We start from the raw sequence: 13,802 nt of genomic DNA, 5'->3' as shown, positions 1-13,802 counted from the left end.
ACCGCAGGTTGTAGGTTTTGTGAGATGTAATTACTGTAATTTAACGTATTTAAATGTGTTTCGTCGCTGTGGTTGTTGACTTCAACTACAGCTGTGAGTGTGTCAATTACACAGTTACCCACACAGTTCATGTTACTGGCGTTTCTCGTGTTTGCGTTGATGCTCTTATTGCGAAAAGCTCAAACCGGATACATTTCTCGGCCGTTGCTCGCTTGTAGTGGCGGTATGAAAAATGGCCATCGTCAGATTCGGTGAACTATCGGACCCTTTTCACTTAAACGGTCCGTCTCATTAACAAAGCGCGACAGCGAGCAATGCGAGTCGGAGCGGCGACCGGCCCAAACCGGAGCTAGCCGGCGGTAGTTAGCATGTTCCCCGGCCGCTGGAGCGGCTCTGTGTCCGGCTGAAGCAGATGGGAGCCGCGGTGAAATCAAGCAAAAGGCGGAAGACTGCGTATCAACAGACACGGCTACAGCTAACTGTTCGCTCCGACATGCAGGAAAACGGAAACCGACAGTGCAGGTAAACACGCCCGGGCTCTCAGCAGGCTGCTAGCGGCGTCAGCTGGAGCCTGCTGCCCGCTGCAAGCAGCGGAGCGTCGGCTAGCACAGCGCGGAGCGGCGGGGCTAGCTAACGTTAGCGGGAGGATGTTCAGTGAGGACAGGGGAGATTCGTAGAGCTCTAACATGTTTACGTGTGTGCTGGGCAGGAAGTACACCGAGTACGAGCCGAGCCCCCACACCGCCGAGGCAAGGTACTGAGTACTGCAATCAGTGCTGAGCAGAAGTATCAGAAGTACCTTCCCTGCAGGAAATGTATCTCTGACTGAAGTAGTACTGGTAACGGTTTGTAAACCGGTCCCCAAACTAAGGCCTGGGCCCCTCTGAAGGGTCACCAGGGATCATACGATGATTAATAAGAAAACAAAGGAGGACTTTGGACTAATCAATGATCCCGATCTGAAGCTATCAGCTGTTTACAGCTGTTTCAAAGGAATAAAGCACAGACCTAATTAAGTAGAGGCTACAGTCAAAGTAGGGCAGCAACAAGTGCAAATATTTACCTCAGAAATGCAGTACAGCAGCAGTATAAGATTAGGATATACTGCAGTAAAAGTTTATTTAGGTCTGCCACTGTACCAGACGCATCTCCAGGGTGCACAGTAGCAAAGTTACACTGGCTTTGGTGGAAAACTCCTTTTATTCTTTTATATCTCCCTGATGTCCCACAGTGAGCTGTAGGGTTAGTGGTCAGAGTTGTTACTCATGGAAAGGATCCTGCGATCATCCCCCACACTGGCACTATTTTAATTATGATGTTGTTGTTGTTTTGTTTACAGTATTTAAAATCACGTGTGGTTTTCTGCATACTCTGCGTTATTGCCCCTAAATCCACGGCTCAAACGAAAATGAAATCTTTAGGGTCACCATGTTTCTGCCCAAACAAAGTCAGGCAGCTAGGAGCCTGACATAAACAAACAGAAGAAGAAGCCATCAGCTGACACTGACTCAGGCTCCTCCCCTTTCACCGATGTTAGTAAAAAAACGAATTAAACCAAAACTGGGACTATTGGCAACTTCTGATTTTATTAACAGTTAATAACCAAAACTGTAGAAAGCAGCTGAGGAGACAGACCCAACCAAGACAGCTTCAACACCTCTGAGTTTGTTTGTGTACGGGGGACGGCGGGTTAATTAAGTGGTAATAGAAACACAGTCACGTGGTCAGTAACACCTGATATGTAATATGACAGAATAATGATAAAGACTTTAGGAGTTAAATTTATCATCTAAAGGATCCTGCTGTCATACACCAAAGCTGTCTGTAGCTGTAGTTATGAAGGTTTATGTGACTAAACTATTTAACGCTCATACATTTGCTGTTTATGCCCAAAATATTCATTTAAGTAATTATTGCTGTCGTCAGTGTAAGCTAAAGCCTCGTTAAATTATATAATCCAGCAGTTTGCAAAGTTGGACAGACCATGTCAGCGTAGGCTGGCCGTACTTTTCACCATAGCTTACAGGACAATGTGCTGCCGTCTTCCTGACCTGCAACTCGGAGCAACAGAAAGATTATTTGTTGTTGTTTTTTGTGTGTCTGTTTTTTTTTTGTTTTTTTTTTTTGTATCCTCTGAGAATCAGACTGATTTCTGCGGCGTGACACTGTTTGTGTTGCCCTCGTTGCCCTGTGGCTACCATGAGCAGTTGCTCTTCTGAGACAGGCTAGTTAACTAGTCAGAGCTGCGGAATAACGAGCTGTCGCCCTCCATCTTTGCTGTAAACGGACATTTTTTTGTGTGATGTGTTAACAAATGGATCGTTGAGTTTACGATACTGAGCGTGGTCGTGATCAAGCAATCATAGGAAGGATTCACTGATGGTGCTGGAACAGTTTAATAACTGATTTCATCAGCATGAACGTGTTTCAGCATTTACAGCATAATAATTGCACAGTTCATTTAAAAACATGTTACTTCACTGTATACAAAGCCTCTGACAGACAAGAGCGATGAAGGAGGATGAAGGTGGAGCGACCCGTACGTGATAATTTAACCCTTTAAGACCTACCATAGAACCAAGTCCGCCAGAGCTTATATTATCCGGTTGTTCAGTGATGATGCGACGAATCCTACTTCCGGGTCTAAAGTAGTCTGCGTTTAATATGGCTTTTGTGTTGTTAACATGTTTAATGTTATGTATTTTCTTCTATTTGATCTCAAAAAGCTCCTAAAACAGTCAGCGACCACTGTTGACCTCCCTCGGCTTTTATTACCACTAGAGCTGGGCGATAGAACGATAACGATATGTATCGCGATATAACTTTTACTCGATAGAGAAATTAAGCTATCGCGATAGACCTCGCCGCTCTTGTCCTCTTAAAATAAAAAAATTAAAAAAATTTTTTAAAAAAAGGTCAGCCAATCCAAACTAAGTAGCGCAGAGCCGAACCAATCACAGCCGCAGCGTCACGTCGCGTGACTTGTTCAGCACAAGTGCCAAGCCGCACACGTGTTTGTTTGGGAAGCAGCCAGCGGGTAATGGAGGAAATGAGTGTGCCGACTAGAAAAATCAACTGAGCGTGACTGAAGAGAAAACAGATGATGGTTCCAACGCCGGAGAGATTGTCGAACGGAAGAGCCATAGAAGTTCCGTAGTGTGACGGTATTTCGGCTATTTCAAGTCTGACAAAAAACAGAGTAGCGTGCACTGTAAATTGTGCCGAAAGCAAGTCTGGAAATACAATAAACTGGTGCATGCGTCACACTGTGCGCCACGTTATTGTTTCGGTGAAATGAATTTCTACAATACTGTTAATTCTACTCTCTGCAGTGTTTAAATGCTTACATATACACACAGTTACTGTCCCTCCACACATACGACTCGGTTCTGCTTCTATGCCCCAGCTTTGTTTACTTTTTCCCACCGAGGCTTCTAGACTTCTGATTGGCCAACATTTCTGCACGGTTAGGAATCTAGCGCCACCTGCTGCTTTGGCATGTTCATAGCAGCGTTTTCCTTCATTTCTGCCTTTATGTGTGGACGGGATTATTTTTTAAAACAGAAACGGAAAATCTCCGTTTTCAAAAATACCCGTGTACGTGTGGACGTAGCCTCAGTCTCTGACTGGAAGCGCTAATTCGTCATTCGGCTTTTGTCAGACTAAAGTAACTGTTAAAACTCAAATTCAAATTTCAAATTCAAATTTTATTTGTCACGTACACAGTCATACACAGTACGATATGTAGTGAAATGCTTGGACAACTGCTCGTGACCTAAAGAGAACAAAAAAGGAAAAGGCTATGAATAAGATAGGAAATAAATATGAAAAATAAAAAAGGGTAAATTTAACTAGGAAGGAATAAAATATAAATTAAGGTTAAAAATGAAATAACTGTACAACACAAATTAGAATGAAGGGTAAATTTAACTGGGAAGAATAAGATAAAGATAAATATATAAATTAAAGTTGAAAATAAAATAACTGTACAACAAAATACACAATATAGAACTATATAAGAATGTATGAAGAAATCTAAATATAAATAAATATATACACACTAACAGCAGCTGTACAAGTATTAACCGGAAATGAAGAATATAGTGACCAGTGTTGTGCAAAACCAAAGTCCAGAAAGTCCAGTGTGTGTGTAAGAACCATATGTGTGGGTCAGTACTGTGTGGTGGTGTGATTGAGAGACCGTATCGCCTGCGGGAAGAAGCTCCTCCTCAGTCTCTCTGTGTTGGTCTTCAGGGAGCGGAATCGCTTTCCTGACCTCAGCAGAGAGAACAGTCTGTTGTTGGGATGGCTGAGGTCCTTCACCATCTTCCTGGCCTTGGTCCAGCACCGCCTGCTGTAGATTGAGTGCAGGTCAGGGAGCTCGGAGCGGATGGTGCGCTCAGCTGACCGCACAACTGACCGCACAAAACTGTTTGAAAAGCTCAGCTATACAACAAGGAGAGATTGAGAATTTCCTTTTAGTTCTCAGTTTATTTGATATTGACAAAAGTTAGTCAGTTTTGTCTGTTATTCTGTAAAACAAACTAAGATTTATTTTTAGAATTAATATTTTGTTTCTAAGTGGAATTGACAGTTTAGTCTGTTTCGTTTGTTCTGTTTTGAAACTTAAACGCTTTAGCGGCTGCCTTTTGTGTAGTTTGCAATATTTGCCTTTATTTATCTGAAAAAGTCTCATGTTCCTTAAGTACATCTACCCTGTTGAACTTATTATGGGAAATAAATATTTAAATAAAAACAAGCTGCTGATTATTTCACATTTTACTTGTGAGCAACGGCACATTTAAATCTTACAAATATAGTTATTTGGCTTATATCGTGATAGATATCGTTATCGCCTGAAATGAAAAAAACATATCGTGATATGAAAAAATCTCATATCGCCCAGCTCTAATTACCACTAATCATTTATTTAAGCTCAGTTTTTAAAACCTTAGGATGTAACTACAGCCCAGCCCATGCTGCAGTATATGAATGACTAACCTCGTATTGTGGATGGATTATCTCAGTTGTTCTCCTGGCTGAAGTTTGGTCCTTTTACAGCATCCTGCCATGCGATTACATTTGTTCCTGACCACCGAGAACACTCACGTTAACTTTTATCGAGTGGAAAAAAAGTTAGCTTGTTTATATTATGCTAACATAGCTGTGTCGCTAGCGGTCACGTAGCACATCATTATATACCAGCTAGCCCAACTTCAGTAACCCTACAAACGTCACTGCTGTTTAGTTTTCTGTCTTCATTTATGTTGGAAGTGATAACAGAGCTGTACGTTTTAATTTGTTTCCAAAACCCCGCAGTCAGGACATGCTATATTGTATTTAGATAGAAGCTAGCGAGCTAACCTCCTGCTAACTTCTAACTCCGTTAAATGTCATAAATTCCGTTTTCATGGATGCCTGGATGTTAAACTCAATTGTTACACCTGGTAGAGCAGAACGCTGATCATTTTATTAAAGATGAAAGACTTTAGACAGTTTTTCAACTCTCAGTAATGCCATAGTGATCGTTTGATATATGGACCTGCAGCGGAGTTTAGACCCAGACACGGCTAGTGATGTCAGACTGAACAACCGGATATTTTTTACATGCTGTGGAGCCATTTTCGGGAGCATTTCAAGTTGCTATACATCAATACAACTGTTATAGCCCAAATTCTAATAATATGTATGCATTAAGTCCATAGTAACTACATAAAATGCAAAAAAGTGCAATAAACTACAAAAAATTGGAAATCGTTTTTGTTTTTTTTACATATATTTCTACTTGGAGAAATTTTAAATACAAAAAGTTGCAAACAGTAGTTTACAACAACAGGAAATTTATTTTGAGTGTCTTCATAGTTTTATTTTTGTGATACACCAATTTTTATATACTGCAGAAAAAATGAAAAACAATCCTATGATGCAAATTTGCAAAGAAAACAGCATCAAAATAAACTATTTCCAGCAGTGCAATTTGAGTTCTAAGCATCCCAGCAAGTATTCAGAAAAGCATAAAGTCAAACATGACTTTTAAAAACACCAGTATAGGCTTTTAAGGCCTACAAGTAAAAAACTACATTTTCCGCGAAAATGACGTCACTTCCGGTTTCGGGCAGGTAATGGCGGACATGCGATAGTTCGCACTGACGTCTTTTCCAATGTAGGAAGTGTTACGAACAGCTGATCGGATCGGCAAAGCGTGTTTCTGGAATATTATGTTTTGTTCCTGCAAGTGCTTTTTATGCAATTTTTGCAAAGCTTTATGTGGAAGGAAACTGTGACTTAGGACAAGCTGATGGCATAAGATGTAAGTACAACTCCTCTGGTTTCATATGCAAAAAAATTACTGCGCTAGCTTACAGGTTCAGGTTCTACAGGGTTTTAAAAGTAGTTATGCAAAACGGAGCGTGCCCGCTCCGACCGGCTTTAAAGGGTTAACTGCTGATGTTTGATCTTAAAGAACAGGTGGCGTGATCGTGGGGATGTGCTCTGAGTAATGATGCATTTCTGTGCCACAGGGTTTAAAGACAGCGAAGGGAACATTTCAACTGGTGACCTCCTCCTTAATGGAGCCACAACAGGACGGCTTGAACTGAGTCGGCTCCAACACTCGGCTGAACGCGGCGCTCACCCAAACTCAGGATGGCGAGCAGGAGGAAGTCCACCATCCCCTGCATGGTTCCTCCCCGAGAAACTGTGGACTCGGACCAGGAGATGGAGGATGTAACAGGCGCGGCGGATCCAGAGGACAGCAACGGCGCGGCAACCGTCTCCTCAGAGGCTTCCGGCCTGCTGGAGGAGCGAGGAGAGGAGGCCGACGGCAGGCGTGAGGCCGACGGCAGGCGTGAGGTCGCGGCGTCGGACCCCTACCTGGACTTGAATGCAGCGGAGGGAGGCTACGAGTGCAAATACTGCAGCTTCCAGACGTCGGAGCTCAACCTGTTCACCATGCACGTGGACACGGAGCATCCCGACGTCGTCCTCAACACCTCCTATGTCTGCATGGAGTGTGACTACCACACCAAGAGGTACCACGCTCACACCACCTGACAGGAAGTGCGTTTATTTAAAAAGAAATGTGAAAGATTAAGAGCCAAAACAGTCCAGATCCAGGCCCTGAAGGCAGGTTAGAGTAACTGATAACACCCAACACACCAACACGTGTCAAAGTTCATCATCTTCAGACAGAAAAACGCCAACAGAGCGATTATGGCTCCACTCGTCCATTTTTAACGTTTCATTTTTAAACCTCCTGTAAATGCACAGCAGCAGTCCTTGTCCCAGCAAGCAGAAGGAAACAAAACTTTCATTCACTTCCTTAAAAAAACACACAAACACAGCAGAAAGAGCGATTTTTAATCTCAACAAAGAGACGATTAAAGAAATCACTGTTTTAATCCCTAATTTCAGGGCTGAAAGCTGCTACTCAGTGACGTTTACGCCAAGATGTAAAAATGATCTGTAACTGATCATCAGCACTGTGGACTTTACCATAGTTTGAGTTCTGAATCTCCTTTTTTGCTTTATTTACCCATGATCCTCTGCTTCCAGCTACGACACGCTGCTGGCCCACAACGCTCGGCTGCACCCGGGCGAGGACAACTTCACGCGGACGATGGTGAAGCGCAACAACGAGACCATCTTCCAGCAGACGGTGAACGACCTGACCTTCGACGGCAGCTTCGTCAAAGTGGAGGAGGACGAGGCGGAGGAGACGGCGCGCAGAGGCATCGCCTTCAGCAAGACGCCCATCATGAGGAACAAGAGCCGAGCTGAGCCCAAGAAGTTCACCGCCGCGCACAAGATGGCCGTCGACGATGTCATCAAAGTGGAAAGCGACGACGAGGATGACGACAAGGAGCCGCCTGCGCTGTCGCCCGCGCCGACGGCCCCCGCTGCCGTCGCCCCTCGCCTCATCCCCGTCACCGCGCCGCTGCAGGTCCAGGCCGTGCCGCAGAGCATCGTGGTGAACAGCCCCAACGTACTGCAGATCAAAGGCGGGGCCTCCCCCGCTGGTGGCGGCGTGCTACCTCCGGGGACGCTGGCGCAGGTTCTGTCAGCCCTGCAGAGCCAGCAGAACAGCACGCAGACGCAGCTCCTCATCCCCATCAGCAGCATCCCCACCTACAACGCAGCCATGGACAACAACGTCCTGCTGGTCAGCGCCTACAACAGGTAAGCACACCTGAGGGGCGCCGCACACATGGAACCGCCCACTGATTTTAGCTTTTTGTATATTTAATCACTGTCAGACAGTTGGCTCGCTCTTTTTTTGAAAGGCCAGCTGTCGCTCATGCTTTATCTTATTTTACTGCACTTCTCTGTGCACCTGATGATATGAAAACCGACCCGCCCGGTTACTACACCCGCATTTACTGCATCAGTCAAAGCTGGATGGAGGCTGGGTGGTAGCACAGACGGGTGGAGGTTACTGCTTTGCTCCACGAGCACACAGACGTGTTTCTCGGTGTGTAATCCCGCTGCCGTTTCAGTGAGTGTGCTTTTTGTGTCGCAGGTTTCCGTATCCCTCGGTGTCGGAGATCGTGGGCCTTTCGTCACAGACCAAGTTCAGCGAGGAGCAGATCAAAGTCTGGTTTTCTGCTCAGAGGCTCAAACACGGAGTCAGCTGGACGCCGGAGGAGGTCGGTGCTAGGGCTGGGCCATATTATACCGTTCACGGTAATACCGGTATAATGTTAGGCAACGATAGGAAAATGAAATATCGCGATAGAATATGAGTAAATACTCTCAGAGAAAAGCATCAGGAAACATTATTGTGCTGTTGAGTGTCACACTCTGTGAGTAGAAACTACATCATTAACTTCTTCCTGGGTCATTAAAAAAAGTGCTTGAGCACAAACGTGGTCCAGTTTTTAAGAACTGCAGTTATGAGTGTTTATTAACTGCTGCCAGACTCGTCAGGTCGCTTTATAAAACAGGTTTTTACAGGCCGTCACCGCCTCACTGATCACGTGACTCCCGGTCAGATTGTGTTGTGGCTGATGATGATGATTGTGGTTCAGTTTCCTGACAGGAAGTCGTTCTGGTTGTTTCGTAGATGTAGAATAAGTCTGTGGCTCTGAGGAAGCCTGAGGCAGGCACTTGAGCAGTTCTGAGAAACATCTTCACTGCAGCATCTAAACAATAACTCCCACAACTTTAATAACTTTAGAAAGTCGGTGATGTCACACCTTACCTTTGACCTTCTACTGCTCCTCTCTGCAGGTGGAGGAGGCGCGGAGGAAGAAGTTTAACGGCACAGTGCAGACCATCCCTCAGACCATCACAGTCATCCCCGCTAACATCGCCGCCACCACGAACGGCCTGCAGAACATCTTCCAGACGTGTCAGATCGTCGGTCAGCCGGGCCTCGTCCTCACTCAGGTGGCCGGGAACAGCGGCGCGGTCCCCGTCGCCTCTCCCATCACGCTGACGGTCGCGGGTGTCCCCGGCAGCCAGCCTAAAGCCGCCGAGCCGTCTACGTCCGAATCGAACGCCGAGATGTCGTCTTCATCGGCCGGCGTGTCGCTCGGTCTGGACTCGACCACAAGCAAGCCGAAGAAGTCCAAAGAGCAGCTGGCAGAGCTGAAGGCGAGCTACAGCCGGCGGCAGTTCGCCACCGAGGCGGAGATCTCGCGCCTCATGCAGGTCACCAAACTCTCCAAGCGAGCGATAAAGAAGTGGTTCAGCGACACGCGCTACAACCAGAGGAACTCCAAGGACCACCACAGCCTGCTGCTGACGCAGGCCACGCCTGGCAGAGCCGCGGCCGGCGCTGGCCGAGGAGGAAGGAGCAGCGGCGGTGGCATCAGCATCAACGATAGCAACAACAGCGACAACACCTCCACCATCGTCATCGACTCCAGCGATGACGCCAGCGACTCCTCGCCAACCTCGGCCGGCGCTCCGGGCTCAGCCGGGTCCTCCAGCGACCTCCGCATTAAATTCCGCCACGCCTTCCCCGACTTCACTCCGCAGAAGTTCAAGGAAAAGACTCCGGAGCAGCTGCTCGTGCTGGAGGCCAGCTTCCAGAAGTCGGACACGCCCTCAGACGAGGAGCTGAGCCGGCTGCGGGCGGAGACGAAGTTGACGAGGCGCGAAGTAGACGCCTGGTTCACGGAGAGGAGGAAAATACCGTCGGTGGGTCAGTCGAAGGACAGCGACGCAGAGGGAGACGATGAGAAGGCGAAACCAGCCGCCGCGCCTTCGCCCTCGGCTCAGGAACGACAGGGCACGCCTCCCATCAGCAGGAAGTTGGTGAAGAAGACGCCGGAGCAGCTCCACATCCTGAAGAAGGCCTTCGTCCACTCGCAGTGGCCGACGCCCGAGGAGTACGACCAGATGGCGAAGGAGAGCGGGCTGCCGAGGACGTACATCGTAAACTGGTTCGGAGACACGCGCTACGCCTGCAAGAACAGCAACCTGAAGTGGTACTACCTCTACCAGAGCGGCAAGGTGCGCGCGCAGGAAACCTTTTTTGTGATGTAACACAAACGCCACGCTTCATCTCCTGGTAACATCTGACGTTTTTTTTTCTTCTTGTTCCAGGTGGACGAGGCGTTGAACGGCGGCGCAAAGAGCCAGAAGAAGTCAAGGAAGCGTTTCCGTGGTTGGTCCAGGAGGACGCGCCGGCCGTATCCCTGCAAGCGCTCTCCACAGGGCGGCGACGGTGCCATCAAGGTGCGTTTTTAGAAAAAAAAGAAAAATTCCTACTCGGCTGGCCATCGTTGGGCGAGAGGCGGTACAACAGCCTGTCTCTGAACTGCTGGAGAGCAGCTGGAGAACTCGAGTATTCAGCTGGATTTTAGCAGGTCGTCTGCCAACCAGGGCGCTGGTTCGAGCCCCGGATTGTCCACATTTCACAGTCCAGCCTCTCCTGGACTCATTGTGTAGCAAATGTGAGGATTATAAGTGACTGAAGGTGATCTTTGTTCTTCCTGCAGGTGAAGTCCGGTAAGGCTTTTCTGAAGGAGTACTACCTCAAGCACCGAGCCCTGAGCGAGAAGGACCTAGACGAGCTGGTGGCAAAGTCCAGCATGAGCTACGAGCAGGTCAGAGACTGGTTCTCCGAGACCGCCAGGAGGGCGGAGGAGGGCACGGAGCTCTTCAGCGATGAGGAGGCGGAGGAAGAGGATGAGGAAGAGGAGGAGGAGGCAACGGCAGAGCACGCAGACAGCGAGGGAGAGATGGAGGTGAAAGAACAAGGAGAGGAGGCATCGGACGACGACTGCGTGGAGGAAGACGAGAAGGACGCAGAAGAGGAGGAGGAGGATGAAGAGATCCAGGAGGGATCTGAAGGTTTCAGCCAATCACAGCCTCAGGCAGAAGAGCAGACGTGAGCAGACAGGTGAGCAAGGTTTTCAGTTTTATTCCTTTTTTATTTCCAGAGATTCAGCAGAAACTAAAACCAGGAAAATTACCGCACAGTTTGCAGACGCGTGAGTCGACGAGCAGGTAGAAGCAGTTTCTGTTTCATGTAACCTTTTGTCCTCAGTCGACCCAACTACAGATAAGAAACAGATAAGAACCACAGCCTGTCAGCACAGGAGGAGCTGCCTGATATTACAGCTCCTGATTGGTTGAATCTGCTCTCTGCAGGGACATGTGCTGCAGTTCTGCTTCTACTAGCTTTGCTTCCTGACTTCAAATAGACTGAACTTTATTCATATAATAGTCGTTAACAGGAGACAGACTACATGGCCCGGTTTTAACACTGCAGCTGTGCCACAGATTTGATGTTTGCTCCACTTTGCAGTGGTTGTTCAGGAGATTTCCATGTTTCTGTTTGATTTCTGAGCTTTGAACTGAATCCAGTGCAGGCAGTGTGTACAGCGCCGGCCCTCCTGTGGGTCCCTGTAGTCAGTGCACAGTCAGTGTGTACAGCGCCGACCCTCCTGTGGGTCCCTGTAGTCAGTGCACAGTCAGTGTGTACAGCGCCGGCCCTCCTGTGGGTCCCTGTAGTCAGTGCACAGTCAGTGTGTACAGCGCCGGCCCTCCTGTGGGTCCCTGTAGTCAGTGCACAGTCAGTGTGTACAGCGCCGGCCCTCCTGTGGGTCCCTGTAGTCAGTGCACAGTCAGTGTGTACAGCGCCGACCCTCCTGTGGGTCCCTGTAGTCAGTGCACAGTCAGTGTGTACAGCGCCGGCCCTCCTGTGGGTCCCTGTAGTCAGTGCACAGTCAGTGTGTACAGCGCCGGCCCTCCTGTGGGTCCCTGTAGTCAGTGCACAGTCAGTGTGTACAGCGCCGGCCCTCCTGTGGGTCCCTGTAGTCAGTGCACAGTCAGTGTGTACAGCGCCGGCCCTCCTGTGGGTCCCTGTAGTCAGTGCACAGTCAGTGTGTACAGCGCCGACCCTCCTGTGGGTCCCTGTAGTCAGTGCACAGTCAGTGTGTACAGCGCCGGCCCTCCTGTGGGTCCCTGTAGTCAGTGCACAGTCAGTGTGTACAGCGCCGGCCCTCCTGTGGGTCCCTGTAGTCAGTGCACAGTCAGTGTGTACAGCGCCGGCCCTCCTGTGGGTCCCTGTAGTCAGTGCACCGTAGGCACGTCCATGATTCTGATTGGTCAGATGCTGCAAACTTGGCCTCGGGTGAAGGTGCTGTTAGCCATCTCACCAAACCTGGGGCTGACTTCCTGAGTCACCTCCATGTAACGCTGTTGGGATAACAAGATGAATCCTGAATGACCCGGCGTGTTTCTCCGTAGTTACCTGCCTCTCTTCTCCCCACCTGTCCTTCCTCAGGTTTATCGTTGCTCCCCCCGCGCAGAGATGACAGAGGATGTGGTGTTTCTCAGTTGGTGGTTCGGGACCCAAAGATGGCTGCGGTAAGGTCAGATGGACATTCGCTTGTCGAGCGGTGGGTTGGAGCCTCGGAGGCTTTGGGTTGCGGTGCAGCTGAGAATCGCCGCGACGGAGGACGGAGCGTGTGGATTTAGTCTGCCGGGGACCGAACGGCGCTGCGATTCAGCTCTGCTCCTGTACAAACGACAAGCTTTTACTCTGACAGCGACTCGGCTTTTACTCAGATTTTCATACAGAACTAAAAAGAAATCAGCGTTTGTATAAAGACAGAAGTCCAGGACATTTCTCAGAGGTCAGACCTCGCATGGTTTTCTCTTTATTAAAAGGACTTTTTTCAGAATAACGAAGGAACCGCCGGACGTTTTTTCCGTAGGGATCGTCCTCCAGCCCTGAAACACTCGGCTCCTCTGAAGATGAGGTTTTTAAAACCGCTCCGATCAGTGCCATTCTGTTTCTACGATTGTTTAAATAAAGACAAACGCAGCGCTGGAAAGAGACCCACAGCAGACCTTTTGTATTTTTCCAGGTGATTTCTTAAAGTCTGAACAACATAAAACATATAATGGAAGCTGAAACTGTTTTTGTTTTCAGGCGTTCGGGTTCAGTTTCAACATGATTTCAGTTTGAACCAAAACAACCAGAGAACACGTGACGCACAGTTAACGGGAAAATCCACTTTAAAACTCAGAGCGTGGTCAGTTTTACCCTCTGCGGGGTAACCAGATCTGGGGTGAGCGATGGCCTCCACCTCTGGGTTGGTCCACTGGGTTGGTCTTCAGCCGCAGGTCAGCTGGGTCCAGAATCAGCGGGCTGGGAGTGAGAAGCCGCTCCAAGTTTGTCTGCAGGAACGGGACAGTTTGTCTGTCAGTTTTCCAGATGCTCTGCGTTCCCTGACCCCTGCTGACGGGCTGCGAGTGGTGACCGCAGGTCGGTCGCCTCCTGACCGCCCTGAAAGGAGGCAGCCGAGGTGGCTCGGACTCCCGAACACCTATCAGAGGTGTGG

At 48.5% G+C, this 13,802-nt stretch overlaps 1 protein-coding gene across 1 annotated transcript; it reads left to right on the top strand.

Moving 5' to 3' along the window:
* The first annotated feature begins 185 nt into the window (after window positions 1-185).
* LOC308384729 (zinc fingers and homeoboxes protein 1-like) lies at window positions 186-12,876 on the top strand. The gene is made up of 8 exons (XM_080863317.1): window positions 186-522; window positions 6,522-7,031; window positions 7,555-8,178; window positions 8,519-8,645; window positions 9,229-10,458; window positions 10,552-10,683; window positions 10,947-11,350; window positions 12,740-12,876. The coding sequence occupies exons 2-7, from the start codon at window positions 6,646-6,648 to the stop codon at window positions 11,340-11,342; spliced, it is 2,895 nt and encodes a 964-aa protein (XP_080719443.1). The 5' UTR covers window positions 186-522; window positions 6,522-6,645; the 3' UTR covers window positions 11,343-11,350; window positions 12,740-12,876.
* The last annotated feature ends 926 nt before the right edge of the window (window positions 12,877-13,802 follow it).

This window comes from Rhamphochromis sp. 'chilingali' (genome assembly GCF_963969265.1).
Source record: "Rhamphochromis sp. 'chilingali' genome assembly, chromosome: 17".
Classification (NCBI taxonomy): domain Eukaryota; kingdom Metazoa; phylum Chordata; class Actinopteri; order Cichliformes; family Cichlidae; genus Rhamphochromis; species Rhamphochromis sp. 'chilingali'.
This window is presented reverse-complemented; position numbering and strand designations above follow the sequence as displayed.

Excerpts from the sequence above, each read along its gene's own strand:
- LOC308384729 (XM_080863317.1), top strand. The coding sequence starts at position 6,646 with ATGGCGAGCAGGAGGAAGTCCACCATCCCCTGCATGGTTCCTCCCCGA. Across the intron at positions 7,032-7,554 it reads TGTGACTACCACACCAAGAG|CTACGACACGCTGCTGGCCC; the intron begins GTACCACGCTCA and ends CTCTGCTTCCAG. Across the intron at positions 8,646-9,228 it reads TCAGCTGGACGCCGGAGGAG|GTGGAGGAGGCGCGGAGGAA; the intron begins GTCGGTGCTAGG and ends TCCTCTCTGCAG.